General features: G+C 37.7%; 1 protein-coding gene across 1 annotated transcript in view; it reads left to right on the forward strand.

The window, feature by feature from the left end:
• The window catches only part of csmd3a (CUB and Sushi multiple domains 3a), a 685,206-nt gene that overhangs the window by 387,558 nt on the left and 282,322 nt on the right, over nt 1-15,326 (forward strand). Inside the window, exon 35 of the mRNA XM_056474744.1 lies at nt 12,597-12,721. Coding sequence (XP_056330719.1) covers nt 12,597-12,721 — 125 coding nt within the window. The remainder of the gene's footprint in view (nt 1-12,596; nt 12,722-15,326) is intronic.

The following is a 15,326-nucleotide window of genomic DNA, read 5'->3' on the forward strand; positions in this document are numbered from 1 at the left end:
TTTTCAAGCTGTTTGGACAGACATATGTGTAGGTACAGTGTATAGACCATCATATTGGGGTGATATAAACACACCCAATTTTTTTTTTTAATTTAACAACATAAAAACGGTGGACCAATTGGAGCGGTTTTGAGATCGACTGCAACTTGACGTAGGAGTGCGGTCCCCCCACCCACCAATATTGATTGACATGCACGCATCATCATATCCTCAGTTTAATGTTTTACATCCGCCATTTTCAGCATGTGAGTCAAAGCGATGTCACCAAAGGAACATCCTTGCTCTATTTTAAGATGTAAGGCTCATTGGGCTCAACACAAGATCAACATTCACCACATGATCGCTCTCATCTGTGCCATTGTTTGTAACTTTAGGTGGGTTTGCAAACATGTGTACTTTTCATTGCGTCTACCTTAAACTTCAGCCGTTTGCATTTCCCGTGGTCACAGAAGCTCCCTGTCATCTAGGTGCAGCTGGAAAGTGCGAGCGTGTTGCCTCACGTGCCCATCCCTTCAATGGAAATAACGAACTTGCCTTAAGCAGGTCGCACACCAGAAGCGCCGCTCGGCGACGCACACTGTTGCGCCACGCAGCACCATACATTTTAGAGTTTTAAACATAGGTTTCTATCAGGGTACACACATCTGCGCCGCAAGTCGGCGGCTGTCCGCAGCGCCCAGCCACGACTCAGGACACTGTTCAAATCTCTGCCGCACCACAGAGCGCCATCTGAATAGTTTTCATTTTAAGTAACATGCGAATGTGCACGTCTGGTGTGCCGTGTCGCGGCTCTGAGCAGCGCAACCAGTGTGTGACGCCCTTTAGTTATAGCCTCAGTCAAAGTTAATTCAGGGTGCCTGGTTATTAGTCTCAGTGTATAAGCTCGGAACTTTAAACTAGCACACAGTTGGCTGTAAAACTATACAAAGACACAAATGATTCTGTACTCTCTGGTTGGTCAGTGTCCGAGTCGTACATGTACGGCTGAATGCTGGTCCTCTCACTCATGTCGCTTCTTTTGTCTGCCTGTCTGTTGCCATACACAGAGTGGGGGAGCTCTTGGCTCCGCCCCCTTGGTAAATTGGACGGGAAGTCGAAACTAATTTTCATGTGAAGCTACACACCCCTAAAACAACGACCTGTGTACACACCCCCAACATGACACTCTTTAACACATTAATCTGAGTTGTGTTTTGAACCTAATCTGGCACACTCAGAAGAACCATAATATTAATATTAAATCTTAAAAAAGGGGTAAACTAGGTGCCCTTTAACATATCATGAGTTTATAATGAAGTAATGAGGTGAGTAATACATTAATTAACAAACAATAATGCTCTACCAAGTAATTAAGGTAGCTGTTATTCACAGATGAACTAATGTGACGCATGTTGTGTTTAAAGTTAGTTCCTGATTAGCACATACATCAGCTCATCATTAGTACATAATAAAGTAATGTTTAGTTTACATATTAACACATCATTATTCATGTACTGTTATTGTAAAGTGTTACCAAATATTTCAATGACAAATGAATTTAAATTTCTGGGTGAACTATCCCTTTGATACTTTTTATTTAGCATTTTAAGTAACATTTTAGTTATTACTTTATATTGTTGTTTGAATCGTCTGGATTAAATCCCTTTGTGGGCTGTGTGTTTGACACCATTGGCCTAAAACACATATGTACTTTATTTTTGGTGGAGACTCTTCACGTTTCGTTGATTTACATGAAATTGCTCTCTTCTCTCCCCCGAGCGAAGCGCTCATCCTCTCTTTGAGCGTTGGCTGCTAATGATGACATTAACGTCGCTGGAAACCTTTCTGATTATAGCGGAGGCGTGAGAGCGCATCACCTGTGGAATATAGATGTGCTTCAAATGGAAGTCTACTCAACACATTCTTAAAAATGAAGTTCATTATCGGCATCAGCAGTTCCTTTGGCATCCACAAAACCTTTTCATTCTACAGAAGAGTCTTTATAGTGGAAACATGGTTATTTGAAGAACTAATAGATTCTTTGGGGAACCAAAAAGGACTTCACATCACCAGGGCCGATGCAAAGCTCATCACACTCATAATAAGCATGATTATTATAATTCATGTGAAATATTCATTCATTTATTTTCTTTTCGGCTAAGTCCCTTTATTAATCTGGGGTTGTCACAGTGGAATGAACCGCCAACTTATCCAGCATATGTTTTACGTAGCGGATGCCCTTCCAGCTGCAACCCAACACTGCGAAACATCCATACAATAAAATAATAAATACACACATACTATAATTTAGCAAAACATGCAACCAATGTTAAAAAAAAGAGATATTTCGAAAAATGTTAGTTACTTCTATCAAAGACTATAGAATACACAAACTGTGTCACTCATATAGTTTCAAATGGGGAAAAGCGTAATGGTCAATATGCCGAATGAAGCCTACTAGTACAGGAGCCAATCAACAATCGCTATAGACTGACATTTCGCTGGGGGCAAAACTCGGACCGGACGTAAGCTTTTATGGTGGTCAACAAATGCAGTGGAATCTCAGCGAATACTTGCTTCACAAACATAAGAAATATATCCAGATAAAGCTTGAAATCTATACTTTTAAATAAACCATATGCACTTGAATACAAAAGTTTTTTTGTTTTGTAATTTGTATGAAACGAACACGAGATACAGTCCTCATACCTGTCAACAATGGGATGTGAAAATAAAGGATACCCCCCACCCCCCACAAAAAAAAATCCCCAAATGACTAAATCTGTTCATCTAGAGTTGTTTCATTGTAAATAAACAGGTGAAACTGTCAGCAATATGTTATTATTGTTATTATTATTATTTACAAAAGATGGATTAAATAGTATAGATTAAAAAGCTGTAAATAAATTTGTAAACAGATTAGCTTGTTAAAATTAATTGCTTTTATAAAGAAATAGAATCGAGTTATCAAATCTCATTAACCTTTTTCTCACTATATAATTTAAACATTCTGATTAAAGAGCAGTGAATGAATCTCACAAAACACAGATCTACAATAAAAGCATTCGATTGATTTTTTTATTTTTATTTTTTAGGCTCATTCAAGACAAAATGTGTTGTTTAAAAGGAAACCCGACAAGATTGACAAAGATGTTTATTATCAATAGTGTAGGGGATCAGCCTACGTTATAAGATCAGGGATTTATTAGCTCATTTTAATGAATCGGATCCTGAAGATCCGAATTTTTGATTCGACTCAGTTGAGTCAGATTGAATCAGATTAAAAGATTCACACTTTATCTACGATTTGTACAGCAAATAGAAGACATCGTATCTTACCAATCTTGTTAATATTATTTACATGGCCAACGATAATAACATAACACATTATTGGGTTAACTTTTAGCGAGGTAACAGATCTACAGCTCGAAGCAATAACTTAGAAGCACATAAACAAAAAAAAAACCATTCTTACAAAATGAGAAGAAAGATTTATTGTGCTACACTACGATACATGAAACTTATACGTAATAAGCAAACAAACAAACGCACACACACATTCACACATACACACAGAGGCAGTTCAGAGAATGCAAAATGAGTTGAACAACCGTCCCAAATTAATTAGAGTACTTCTTACTAGGTCTTAGAATCACACATGAGAAACCACAAAAGCAGAGATTTGGCTTGTCTTTAACTGCTTAAGATCAATCTGCACTAGATCAACAAGAGACAACATTAGTTTGTTACTTGTGCCCTTTTTCTGAAGTCGAATTTCCCTCCTGATTGGGTGATGACTCACTTCGATGACGTCTTTGGGTTCACTCGCTCGCGATTGGCTGTCCTCCTGGTTTACCGAGGTGACGGACTGCTGAGAGTCGGTTTGCGGAGGTTCCGAAATTTAAAGAGCCCATATTATACATGAAATAGGGTCATATTTAGGTTGTAAGGGTCTCCAACAACAGTCTAATATGCATGCAAGGTCATAAACCACTTTGATGGTCTTATAATCTGCATTTATTTTTACCTAATTATTCCAATGACTCCCATATGAATCGTTCAGCGATTCATTTGTTCCCAAACCCCTCCTCAGCGCGAAGCTAATCTGCGCTGATTGGACCGATGACAGCCTGCTGCGATTGGTCGACACTGACAGGCTTCAGCACGAGACAGAGTGAAATGCCCAGCTGGTAATCAACTATATAAAAGTAGTCACAGTGCACACGCGCTTCATAGTGTAAGGCTTTTTTCACACACACACACAACCCTCCTCAGAAGAACTGGGGAGATCGACGCGAGTCTCCTAGCCTCTCCCTCTCCCTCTCTCTCTCTCTCTCTCTCTCTCTCTCTCACACACACACACACACAACGCTCCTCAGAAGAACTAGGGAAAGCGACGCGAGTCTCTCTCTCTCTCTCTCACTCACACACACACACACACACACACACACACACACACACACACACACAACGCTCCTCAGAAAAACTAGGGAAAGCGACGCGAGTCTCTCTCTCTCTCTCTCTCTCTCTCTCTCTCTCACACACACACAACGCTCCTCAGAAGAACAAGGGAAAGCGACGCGAGTCTCCTGTCTCCTAGCCCCTAGGCGTCACAAACTCGACCTGTTCTTTTTCTCTCTCTCTCTCTCTCTCTCACACACACACACAAACACACACACACACACACACACACACACACATAAACACATCACGTTCCTCCTCAGGACACGAGTCTTCTGTCTCCTAGCTTTCGATCGCCATAGCAACGACAAACGGAAGTGGAACGCGAGCTCAAAAAAGCCTTTAACGTTAAATCCGTAAACAAAGCGGCACGCGTCGCGTTTTTAACGTGGCTTACATGCGATAAGAGAATATAAAGAGTAACCGCGTGTACTGTACCAGGTTAACAAGTAACAAAACACAATAAATACATAATTTGCAAGTTAAACGAGGCAACAATTTTAATCGCACTTACTTACACTAGTGAATAAACCTCAACCACTGACTCTTCACAGTTCACAACTCATCTTTGGGTAGAGACTGTCAATATTATCCATCTGAGCACAGCATGACTTCATTCGACCTGCGGCGTCTGTGTGTGTGTGTCTAGTGTTTTTTCTGTGTTAGTGGGCGGGGCCGCAGGTTTCAAATCTCCCTGGTTTGCGCGTGTAACTACTGGCGAGGCTTGTGTTTCGTGGCTGCGTCATCGCGAAACACCTAATGACTCGTTATCAAGACGACTCGTTTGATGCACTATGAGTCGACTCTTTTATAGATGAATCAATAGTTTTAAACACTGTACACTTACAGATTTAAGCCTTAGCTGGATATTTCACTTCACTTAGAGCTGTGTTACACACTACATGGAAGGGCATTTTCAAAAACCCATAATATGGGCTCTTTAAGAGGTTTGCGTGGAAAGTTCGTGGTGACCCAATCGCATGGCAGCGCGGTGTCTGAGCAGGCGAAAGGGGGGGACAGATAGCAACAGCGAGCGCGAGCCAGCTAATGCAAAAAGAAACGTTTCTTTGTTGCAGGGTGTTTTTAAGTGACCTGGTTTTGTCCATCCCATAGACTGTAAAATATAGGTCCATCCCCATGGCACTGTCTTTCAATGAGCAGTTGCCAAGAAGGGCGGGGCCATGCCCTGTACCATCTTAGTAAGGGTCAATCACTGCATGTTGATTTCACGTGGTAAAATCTCTTGCAAAATTGAAACTATCTTACATAAAATGTTACAAGACAAATACTGTTTGTACTTCATTTTTCATGTACACCAATGTATTGCAAATGTCACTAGCTTTCAGTCAATACCAGACACATACAGAGCATTTTAATCTGCTGTAAGTGTTAAAACAACACATTGATTAATCTGGTTGGTTGGAATAACACAGCATATGAGGAAAACTATGGCATATTGTTCAAAGATCTGCCTTAGTTCTAACATTTTAAGAGATTGTCTTTCATTTGTATGCATTCATTTCTTTTTGTCTCTACGAAATTATACATCTGGCAGGATGTGCCCACGGTGAGCACATGACCATGTAAAGAAGTCATTCAAAGAGTCTTGAATTTTTTTTTGTGTGTGTCTTGACCGCTGAAAATCCTGTAAAGCCCCATTGTTGGGTGATTAAATCATTTATTAAGTTGGCTGAAGGGTACCCGGAACATCTGCGGCCAAAGTATTGGTCAGAATCAATTGCCGCTCTGTTATTTTCTCTAAAATTTTCTTTAAAATTTTCTCTGATTTTCTCTAAAAACTTGCTGAATCGCTCTACCCTGCTGCATTGGTTCATATTAGCTGTCAGTCACTCAACGCTGTCAGATAACAGGGAGCTTTTGTTACTGCAGGAAATGCAAACGGCTGAAGAGTGAAAAGTGCACAGGTTTGCAAACCTCACCTAAAGTTATAATAATAATAATGGCGCAGATGACAGCGATCATGACATGAGGTAAATGTTGATCCGCCAGCTGAGATCAATCGAGTGTTTTCGGAGAAGGTGCCCGAATCTCTATGCGTTGCATTCACCGCGTGTTCAGCGCAAATGTCCGCTAAATATAAAATCTAACACTGTACACATCATTGCCAAAGAAACTCACCTTTACTAAGTTTACACTGAAACTACGGCTCATAACAAAGAGTGGAATTGCGCTGGTGGTCATCGCGAGAATCCTGCTCTGTCTGCTCATAAATTGGTGCGGCTGACTCGCCTGCTTTATTCCACCAACACAGAGAAATGAAGATCAGCTCATAACGAGACTGAGCATTTACAATGACCCAAACCGAAACTTTTAAAGAGTGATAGAAGTGAGACTTTCTTTTGTCCGTTCTTCCTTGAGATGTATATTATTTTGCTATTGAAAGTAATACCATGATATTATACCGTCACCGTTCAAAAGATGAAAAATACCGTGATATTAATTTTAGGTCATATCGCCCACCCCTAATTCAGAGAATGTGTAGAATGACCATAAATGAGATTAGTGTTGTGATCTTGTTCCTTATGAGTGCACATGCACATTAGCTCTGGTAACCTAATACCTAATAACCTAATAAAATATGCAGATTTTGTTTGATTCAGATGTTTTTTCTCCACTTTAGGGTACTTTGATGAACCAGAAAAAGATCCTTCACTGTGAAAACCCCCTTTTAGTTTTTATCTGCCACCTTTCTTCTTCAATCACACGATTGGGCTGATTTAACCACAGAAAGCTCTTCTTCCAGACAACAGTATGGAGACTTAGAAGGGAAAAGGGTAAAAGCACACAGATAAGTGGCGTTTTTTTTTAGCGTGGTACAAAAGCGTCGACGTGCCGCCTGGAGGTGCACCTGGCGATTGAAAACAAAGTGATTGACTCGGGCCTGTAGATCGCCCCGGTGCCTTTGACAGATAGCGTCAGATACTGCCTGTGAAGACAGAACGCCCTTGCGGTAGTTAACATCCAGAGAGGATTCTCGCTTATTGATAGCTACACAAAAGGTGCTGAGCACAATGTCTGGCGGAGCCTCAACAAGCAAATAAAAATTGCTCTACTGAGCCCTTGCAAAGGTGACAAAGAATGTCAGGCTTGCCAGAAGATTCATTCCTCGTCCTTTCAATTCATTCCAGTGTTTTTTTTTCCCCTCCAGCTTTTTGTTCTCGTATGCTTTGAATGTTTTAGCATAGCGGTAATGAAAATGGAAAATTAAAGTCATTTAGAATGACATGGTTCTGCTCTATTAGAAAACACAATGCAGTAATTATGAACATAGAGCGGTGGTAATTTAACATATACGTTATGAGTCCTTGGATCTTTGTTTCTGGCTCAGGATGGAAAGGTTATGCAAACTCTTATGAAGGCATAACTGTATCTAGTGCAATAAAGCATTTTCTTAATCAATATTTTTTTCAGGCTTGGAAGTAAACATGCCAAAGCTGCTTTTAATCAAGATGCGTTTTCTTGGAACTCCAAATGCAGGTTGTTTTCAGAGAATACATTTTGAATGAGGTGTGTTTTTCTTAGCCTGTCTTCATTTTTAAGCATACATTTGACAAAATATGATTTCTTAGAACAAGATAAAACATGCTGCCAATGTTGGATGAGGTAAACAACTTAATATCAATCCAGCCTCATAAATATGTTTTTCTCGTTTTAGGAATGTTTGGAAGCTTTATAGAAAAAAGATCAAAAATATTCAAAAAGAAAAAAAAAAAAAAAAAAAAAAAAATATATATATATATATATATTTTACATTATATATATATTCTATTATATAAGCTTTAGCTAGATTGAGTGCTGGTGAGTGTGGAGGCCATTTGAGTACAGTGGACTCATTGTCATGTTCAAGAAACCAGTCACAGATGATTCACGCTTTATGACATGGTGCGTTATCCTGCTGGACGTAGACATGAGACGATAGGTACACTGTGGTCATGAAGAGATGGACATGGTCAGCTACAATACTCAGGTAGTCTGTGGTGTTGTCCTGTTCTTAGCTGACAGAAGTGGCACCCGGTGTGGTCTTTTGCTGCTGTAGCCCATCAGCCTCAAGGTTGGACGTGTTGTGAGTTCAGTGATGCTCTTCTGCATACCTTGGTTGTAACAAGTGGTTATTTGAGTTACTGTTGCCTTTCTATCAGCTTGAACCAGTCTGGCCATTCTCCTCTGACCTGTGGCATCAATGAGGCATATCCGCCCACAGAACTTAAATCAGCTTTCTTCCCCATTCTGATGCTCCGCTTGATCTGCAGCAGATTGTCTTGACCATCTGCTATATATGTTTATTATAATATATATATATAAAAGAGTTTGCATGTTCTCCCCGTGTTGGCGTGTGTTTCCTCTGGGTGTTACGGTTTCCTCCACAGTCCAAAGACATTGCCTACAGCTGAACTGAATAAACTAAATTGGCCGCAGTGTATGAGTGTGTATGGATGTTTCCCAGTACTGGGTTGCAGCTGGAAGGGCATCAGTACATATAAAACCTATACTAGATAAGTTGACTGTTCATTTCGCTGTGGCAACTCCTAATGAATAAAGAGACAAAGCCGAAGGAAAATGAATGAATGAATCATGCTAATGGTCTAATCCGATTCAATGATTTATGCTAAGAGAAGCTATAAGTTCTCCCGACAGACCCCGAGATCTGCTGAATGGATTAAAAAATGGTAAAACTCAACAGTTTCACACTGAGGGAGCTGTAAAATGAGTTTCCCCCCAATAAAGTTGGGTTTAAAGTAATAGCAAACATCTTTTTTTGATGATGTTTTTGATAATTAAGAACTCCAGAGTCTAGTGAGCATGATAAACATAATAAAACGAAGCATATGTTTTGTGTTGAGAGTATCTGAGGCACATGCTGTAAATATACAGAGAAGGGGCGGACAGTTGCATTTTAAAAAAATCTTATGGAAAGTGATCTGTGAGGTATTTTGGGCTTATGACACCAACATAAGACCTACATTACATATAATAACATGGGAATTTAAATGATTTAGCTTAGAACGTTGTGGTATAGCCAGTTCTGTTTATCCACACCAAAGTGTGTGATTTTACATATGTTGAATTAGTTTCTGTCGTCTAACAGCCACCAAAAAAGTATATCATTATGGTTGCACTTAAGCTCGACGACTCTTCAGAAGATAAGAGTTTCTCGCTGCTCAAAGGACTCCCTGAAACATGGGAGGAAACTTCAAATAGAAGGAGCACGAAGCTGAATAATTGAAAATGATGAATGCATAATGCGGTTTAAGCAGAGCCGGATGAAGCCGATATAAAAGATGAAGGTCTTGGAGAGCTGTGGCCGCAGACACCCCATACAGGACAGCTGGATCTGGAAAAAAGTCATTCGATTTCCCAGGACGAAGTGCATTAGGGCCTCGTTTTTTAATATATAAGTGCTCCATGATGTGTCTGTGTCAGATTAAAGCAGACACTGTGACATGTATTAACATTAATGTGTGGCGCTTCAGATCTGTACCTGGTGATGAGGTCCCGCAGGAGTTCAGGAAAGATGATTGTTGGCTGGATATTTCAGCATGAGCGGCATTATAGACATGCGTTTGATTGTAGTATTTTTATTTGATTTTATTTTGGAATAAAACTCATTTCAGGATGGATTATAAAGGCTGTAAGCAAAGTCTCTTTAAGGTATGTCATTTTCCACGGCAGCCATCTTTGAAACGTCTCTCGAGCAGTATGCTTGGACATTCTGTCTGAATGGGGAAACATCAAATTCTCCAAACGTTTTTGTCTCATAAGTTTTGCTTCTAAACATTCGAATCAAATAAAATCTGAATTTTTTCAGATTGCCTGAGCTAATTCACACACGAAAGAAACAAGATCACGACACTAACCTCATTTATTAGGGTATCTGTTGGGTCTTAAAAAGTCCTAAAATGTCTTAAATTTCAAAACCCAAATTTTAGGCCTTAAAAAGACTTAAATACACTAAAATATTGTGTTGTAGGTCTTAAATCATTTTAAACGGGTCTTAACTTTCCTATTTTCCATGTAAAGCTGTATCCAATTGGGCCAACAATAAATTTCAATAAAAGTTGTAAGAAACATTTATTTATTACCTCTATTTACTCATTAATATGGTTTAATTATCTTGCTTTCAATAACGTTTGTTTTGAATGTTTTTTTAAGGTTTTAACTTCGCCATTAAATACATCTTTAGCGTTTAGCCTTGTGTAAGTCTGAATTTTAATTCATTATGGTCTTGAAATGGTCTTAAAAAGTCTTTAAAAGTCTTAAATTTGACTTGATAAAACCTGTAGAAACCCTGTTTATGGCCATTCTACTCATTATCATCCTCTGGATATTGATCGTCAGATCGTGCTGCTCTTCTAAAGTAATTCACAACTTGGTCTTGATGGTGAAATTACAGCGACTCTTTGTTTATGAGTTTGTGGGCATTTGAGTAGTTGCTGTCATGTGATGTGCGTTTCACAGGACGGACTGTACCTCGTGTTCATTTCATACTGATTACAAAACCAGAAAACTTTTGTTTTTAAGAGTAGTTTAAAAGTAGAGATTTCAAGCTTGTTGTGAATATATTTCTTATGACTGTAAAGCAAGTATTCAATGAGATTTTCAGGTTAAATCTGTACTAGAAACTGGCAAATTGATTGTGAACTGTTTCATGTTGTTTTAATCTTACCTTTTGGCAAATGTTTATTTTTATTTGTTTGAAATGTGAACGTTATTTTCTCATATTTTGTGTCTTGGCCACAATTTAGTTGACTCAATCTTTTGAGTGTAGTCTTGTATTTTTAAACTGTATTTTATTGTATTTGTTTTATTTAATTTTGTTAAATTTGTATTTATTTTATTTTAATATAATTTTTGAATTGATAAATGTTTTTAAACAAATTTGAATGGTTAATTTGACAGTTTTTATTGATTATCTGTTTTGTTTTTAAAATGAAGTGTATTTTTTAATTATTAAATATTTTACTTAATTTAATCTGGCCTTTTTAGTTTTTGTTTAGTTTTGATGTGTTTTTTGCCATTATTTAAATAAATAAATAATAATAATAATACTTTCTATTTAATTAACATTAATTGTATTTTATTAATTTATTTCAATTATTTTATAATGACATTTATATGTCATATGTAATTATTTTAACAGTGAACTTTTTTGTTTTATGTGTATTTTTTTCTTGTGACTGTTTTAACTTCTATTAGTTTTTACATATTTTGTCTCATTTATTTTTCAGCATGATCACTTTATCTGACATTTTAAGATGTTTCATTTCATTTTGCCTTTTTTATTTTTATATTAATATGCTTTTGTTTTTCGAACAAAAGTATTTTTACACAATTTAATTTGGTATTTTTTATTACGTTGTATTACTTTATATTTAATCAAATTTTATTTGTTTTATTACGTTTTGCAATTATTTTATAATGATATTTAATTTTATAGTGTACTTTATTTCATTCTGAAAACATCGCCCTATATACATTTCTGGAGATCGCAAATTATGTAGCCAGAAGTGTGTATGGCTGCATTTCATCTTTAAAACGAATGCTACAGTGCGGTTTTACGCGCTCCTTTTTGCACTTACCAGCTAACCACTTACCTCCATATGGACGGCGTTGCAACAGCTACCAGTCAATCAGTCCTTTTAAAAACACTATTAGTTGGGTTTAGGGAAGGAGGAGGGTGGGTCAGTTGGTCGGTCAGTCGACAGCAGCCTCTGGTGGATTTACGCAAGAACAGCAGGCACTAATGGCACTAGCAAGAGAAATTTGAGATCTCAAAGAACGCACACAGCGTCCTCTAGTGGTTTCTCAAAAACCAAAACTGCAAAAAAATGTACCACCTAGGACGTATTTGATGCTCTCCAGAAATGTATATAGGGGTACGTTTTCAGAATGAGCCTGGGTTGACTTTTTTCCTCTTACTTTAGTTTAGTTCTTTTAGTTTTTACATGAATTGTCGATTTTTTTCATTTAGATATTTTGTTTGTCTGTTTTAGTTTGTACATTACTTTCCTCCAGTTACTTATTTTAGACTTATATTTAGTCTCAGACAGGTCTTGTTTACTGGCTTTTGTTGGTTATGGTTTATTTAGTTGAGTGTATGTGATGAGTGTGTGTGTTTTCTGATCTCTGTTCTTCAGTTGCGTGTGGAGGAGTTTTGACCACGCGGCGAGGCACCATCCTGTCTCCGGGTTACCCTGATCCCTATGACAACCACCTCAACTGCGTCTGGAAGGTCTTTGTGCCGGAGGGAACCGGAATACAAGTGAGACCAGAAAAAAAATTTATAATAAAAAATAAAATATATATCTTCCTAAAAAAATTTAAAATCATGATTAGTTGCGTTTGGTTACTTAACGCTTGCTAGGAGATACAAATTTTATCAAGGGAATCCCCTCATTATCTACTTTGCCTTATCATTGAGCTTCTGAATATTACATTATTTGTCCATTCACTGCTATGACATTAACAAAAAAGCATAGTTTTGTTTAATAGTTGATAGTTTAGTTCATTGTTTATACAAAATAAAATATAAATTCTCACTATTCATCCATTATTTACCCATTTTACTCACTTTTTATTAGATCCAAAGCTGTGTTTGGTTACTTAATGCTTTAGTTAATGTCAGGAGATACACGTTACATCAAGGGAATCCTGCCATTATCTACTTTGCCTTATTATTGAGCTTCTGAATATTATATAATTGTCCATTCACTGCAATGCCATTTACAAAAAGGAAAAAAAGATAGTTGTGTTTGTTAATTGATTATTTAATTGATAGTTTATTCTTTTATTTACTCATTCATTCATTTTATTTTCGGCTTTATTAATCTGGGGTCACCACAGCAGAATGAACCACCAACTTATCCAGCATATGTTTTACGCAGCGGATGCCCTTCCAGCTCCAACCAATCACTAGGAATCATCCATACGCTCTCATTCAAACACATACACTACAAACAATTTAGCCTACCCAATTCACCAATAGCACATGTCTTTGGACTGTGGGGGAAACCCGGATGCTTCGGTTTCCCCCACAGTCCAAAGACTTGCGCTATTGGTGAATTGGGAAACCCACGCAAACACAGGGAGAACATGCAAACTCTACACAGAAACGCCAACTGACCCAGCTGAGGCTCGAACCAACAACCTTCTTGCTGGGAGGCGACAGCACTACCTACTGTGCCACCGTGCATCCATTGATCGTTTATACAACATAAAATAAAAATACTCACTATTTATTTACTATTTACCAAATTCACTCCCTTTTCATTAGCTGTGTTTGGTTACTTAATGCTTTTCCTAATTCCCGGAGATACAAATTTAATCAAGGGAATCCCTTCATTATCTACTTTGCCTTATTATTGAGCTTCTAAATATTATATTTTGTCCGTTCACTGCGACGCGATTAACAAAAAAAGAAAAAAACATATAGTTTTGTTTAATAGTTGATTGTTTAATACACATTTATATAAAATCAAATAATAAATACTCACTATTTATCAACTATTTACCCAATGCACTCACTTTTTATTGTGGTTGTGTTTGGTTATTTAACGCTTTACTTAATGCCAGGAGATACACATTTTATCAGGGGAATCCTGCCATTATCTACTTTGCCTTATTATTATTGAGCTTCTGAATATTATATCTTTGTCCGTTCACTGAATGTCATTAACAAAAAAAAAAAAAGAGAAAAATATTTAGTTTTGTTTAATAGTTTAATTAATCGGTTATACAGAATAAAATAAAAATACTCACTATTTATTAGAGCTGCACGATTAATCAAAAAAAGATCGCAATCTCGATTCGACCCCCTATTCGATGGGGACGACGTGTGAGGAGGGATCCGGTGGTGAGGGCTGAAAAGGGTGCGCAACTTACATGAGGACCGGGAGGGAGACGCGTGATTTCCGGGTGATTATCATTCGTTTGCGGGTCTCTATTCATTTGCGGGAGACTCCTGAAACTTCCGCGAGACTTGGGATGTCTGTAACACTCAACAGTAACACTCGCAAAATACCCAGCTGATTCAGTCGTTGGCTTACGACATAAAAAAAGCACACGGCGCTCCTTTATTTCTTGTCAACAGAAAGGCAGTGCGCTGCACCTCGCGGTGTTGGAACGTAATTTTCAGTCATTTAGCGCTCGAGTGCATTTTAATATCCGAGAGTGTGTTCTAGTTCTACTGGTTGCGCTAAGGGTACCGCGTGCTATACTACAGTGAAAATGAAACCGAAAGCGTGCACAACATTTAAATAATCAAATAGCATTATAGAGTTATGATTATGAGCATTTGATTTGTTTTTTCTTTCTTAGCGAACACAAAGTGTTGAGCATGAGAATAAACACTAGACCTACATATTAATATAGTTTTTTTTTTCCATATGTTTGAGAAATAATAATAATAGCCGACTCATATAACTTTATTTTACATCTACAGAATCGTGAGAAAATCGTGATCTTTATTTTAAGCAAAAAAAAAAAATTGTGATTCTCATTTTAGCCAGAATCGTGCAGCTCTACTATTTATTCACTATTTACCCAATTCACTCACTTTTTTTTAGTCTTTACATAATGCAGTGTTTCCCAACCCTGTTCCTGAAGGCACACCAATAGTACACATTTTCATTGTCTCCCTAATCAAACACACCTGAATCACCTAATTAGAACATAAGAAGAGACTCCAAAACCTGAAGTTAATTAGTCTGGTAAGGGAGACATCTAAAATATGTACTGTTGGTGTGCCTCCAGGAAAAGGGTTGGGAAACACTGACTTAATGGATTTAAGAATATTAAGTTATTTGGACTAGAAACAAGACAAAAACACTAAGAAAGATAACCATTGATTGATTGATTGATTGATTGAT

The sequence above is a fragment of the Danio aesculapii genome, chromosome 16 (assembly GCF_903798145.1).
Source record: "Danio aesculapii chromosome 16, fDanAes4.1, whole genome shotgun sequence".
Taxonomy (NCBI): Eukaryota; Metazoa; Chordata; class Actinopteri; order Cypriniformes; family Danionidae; genus Danio; species Danio aesculapii.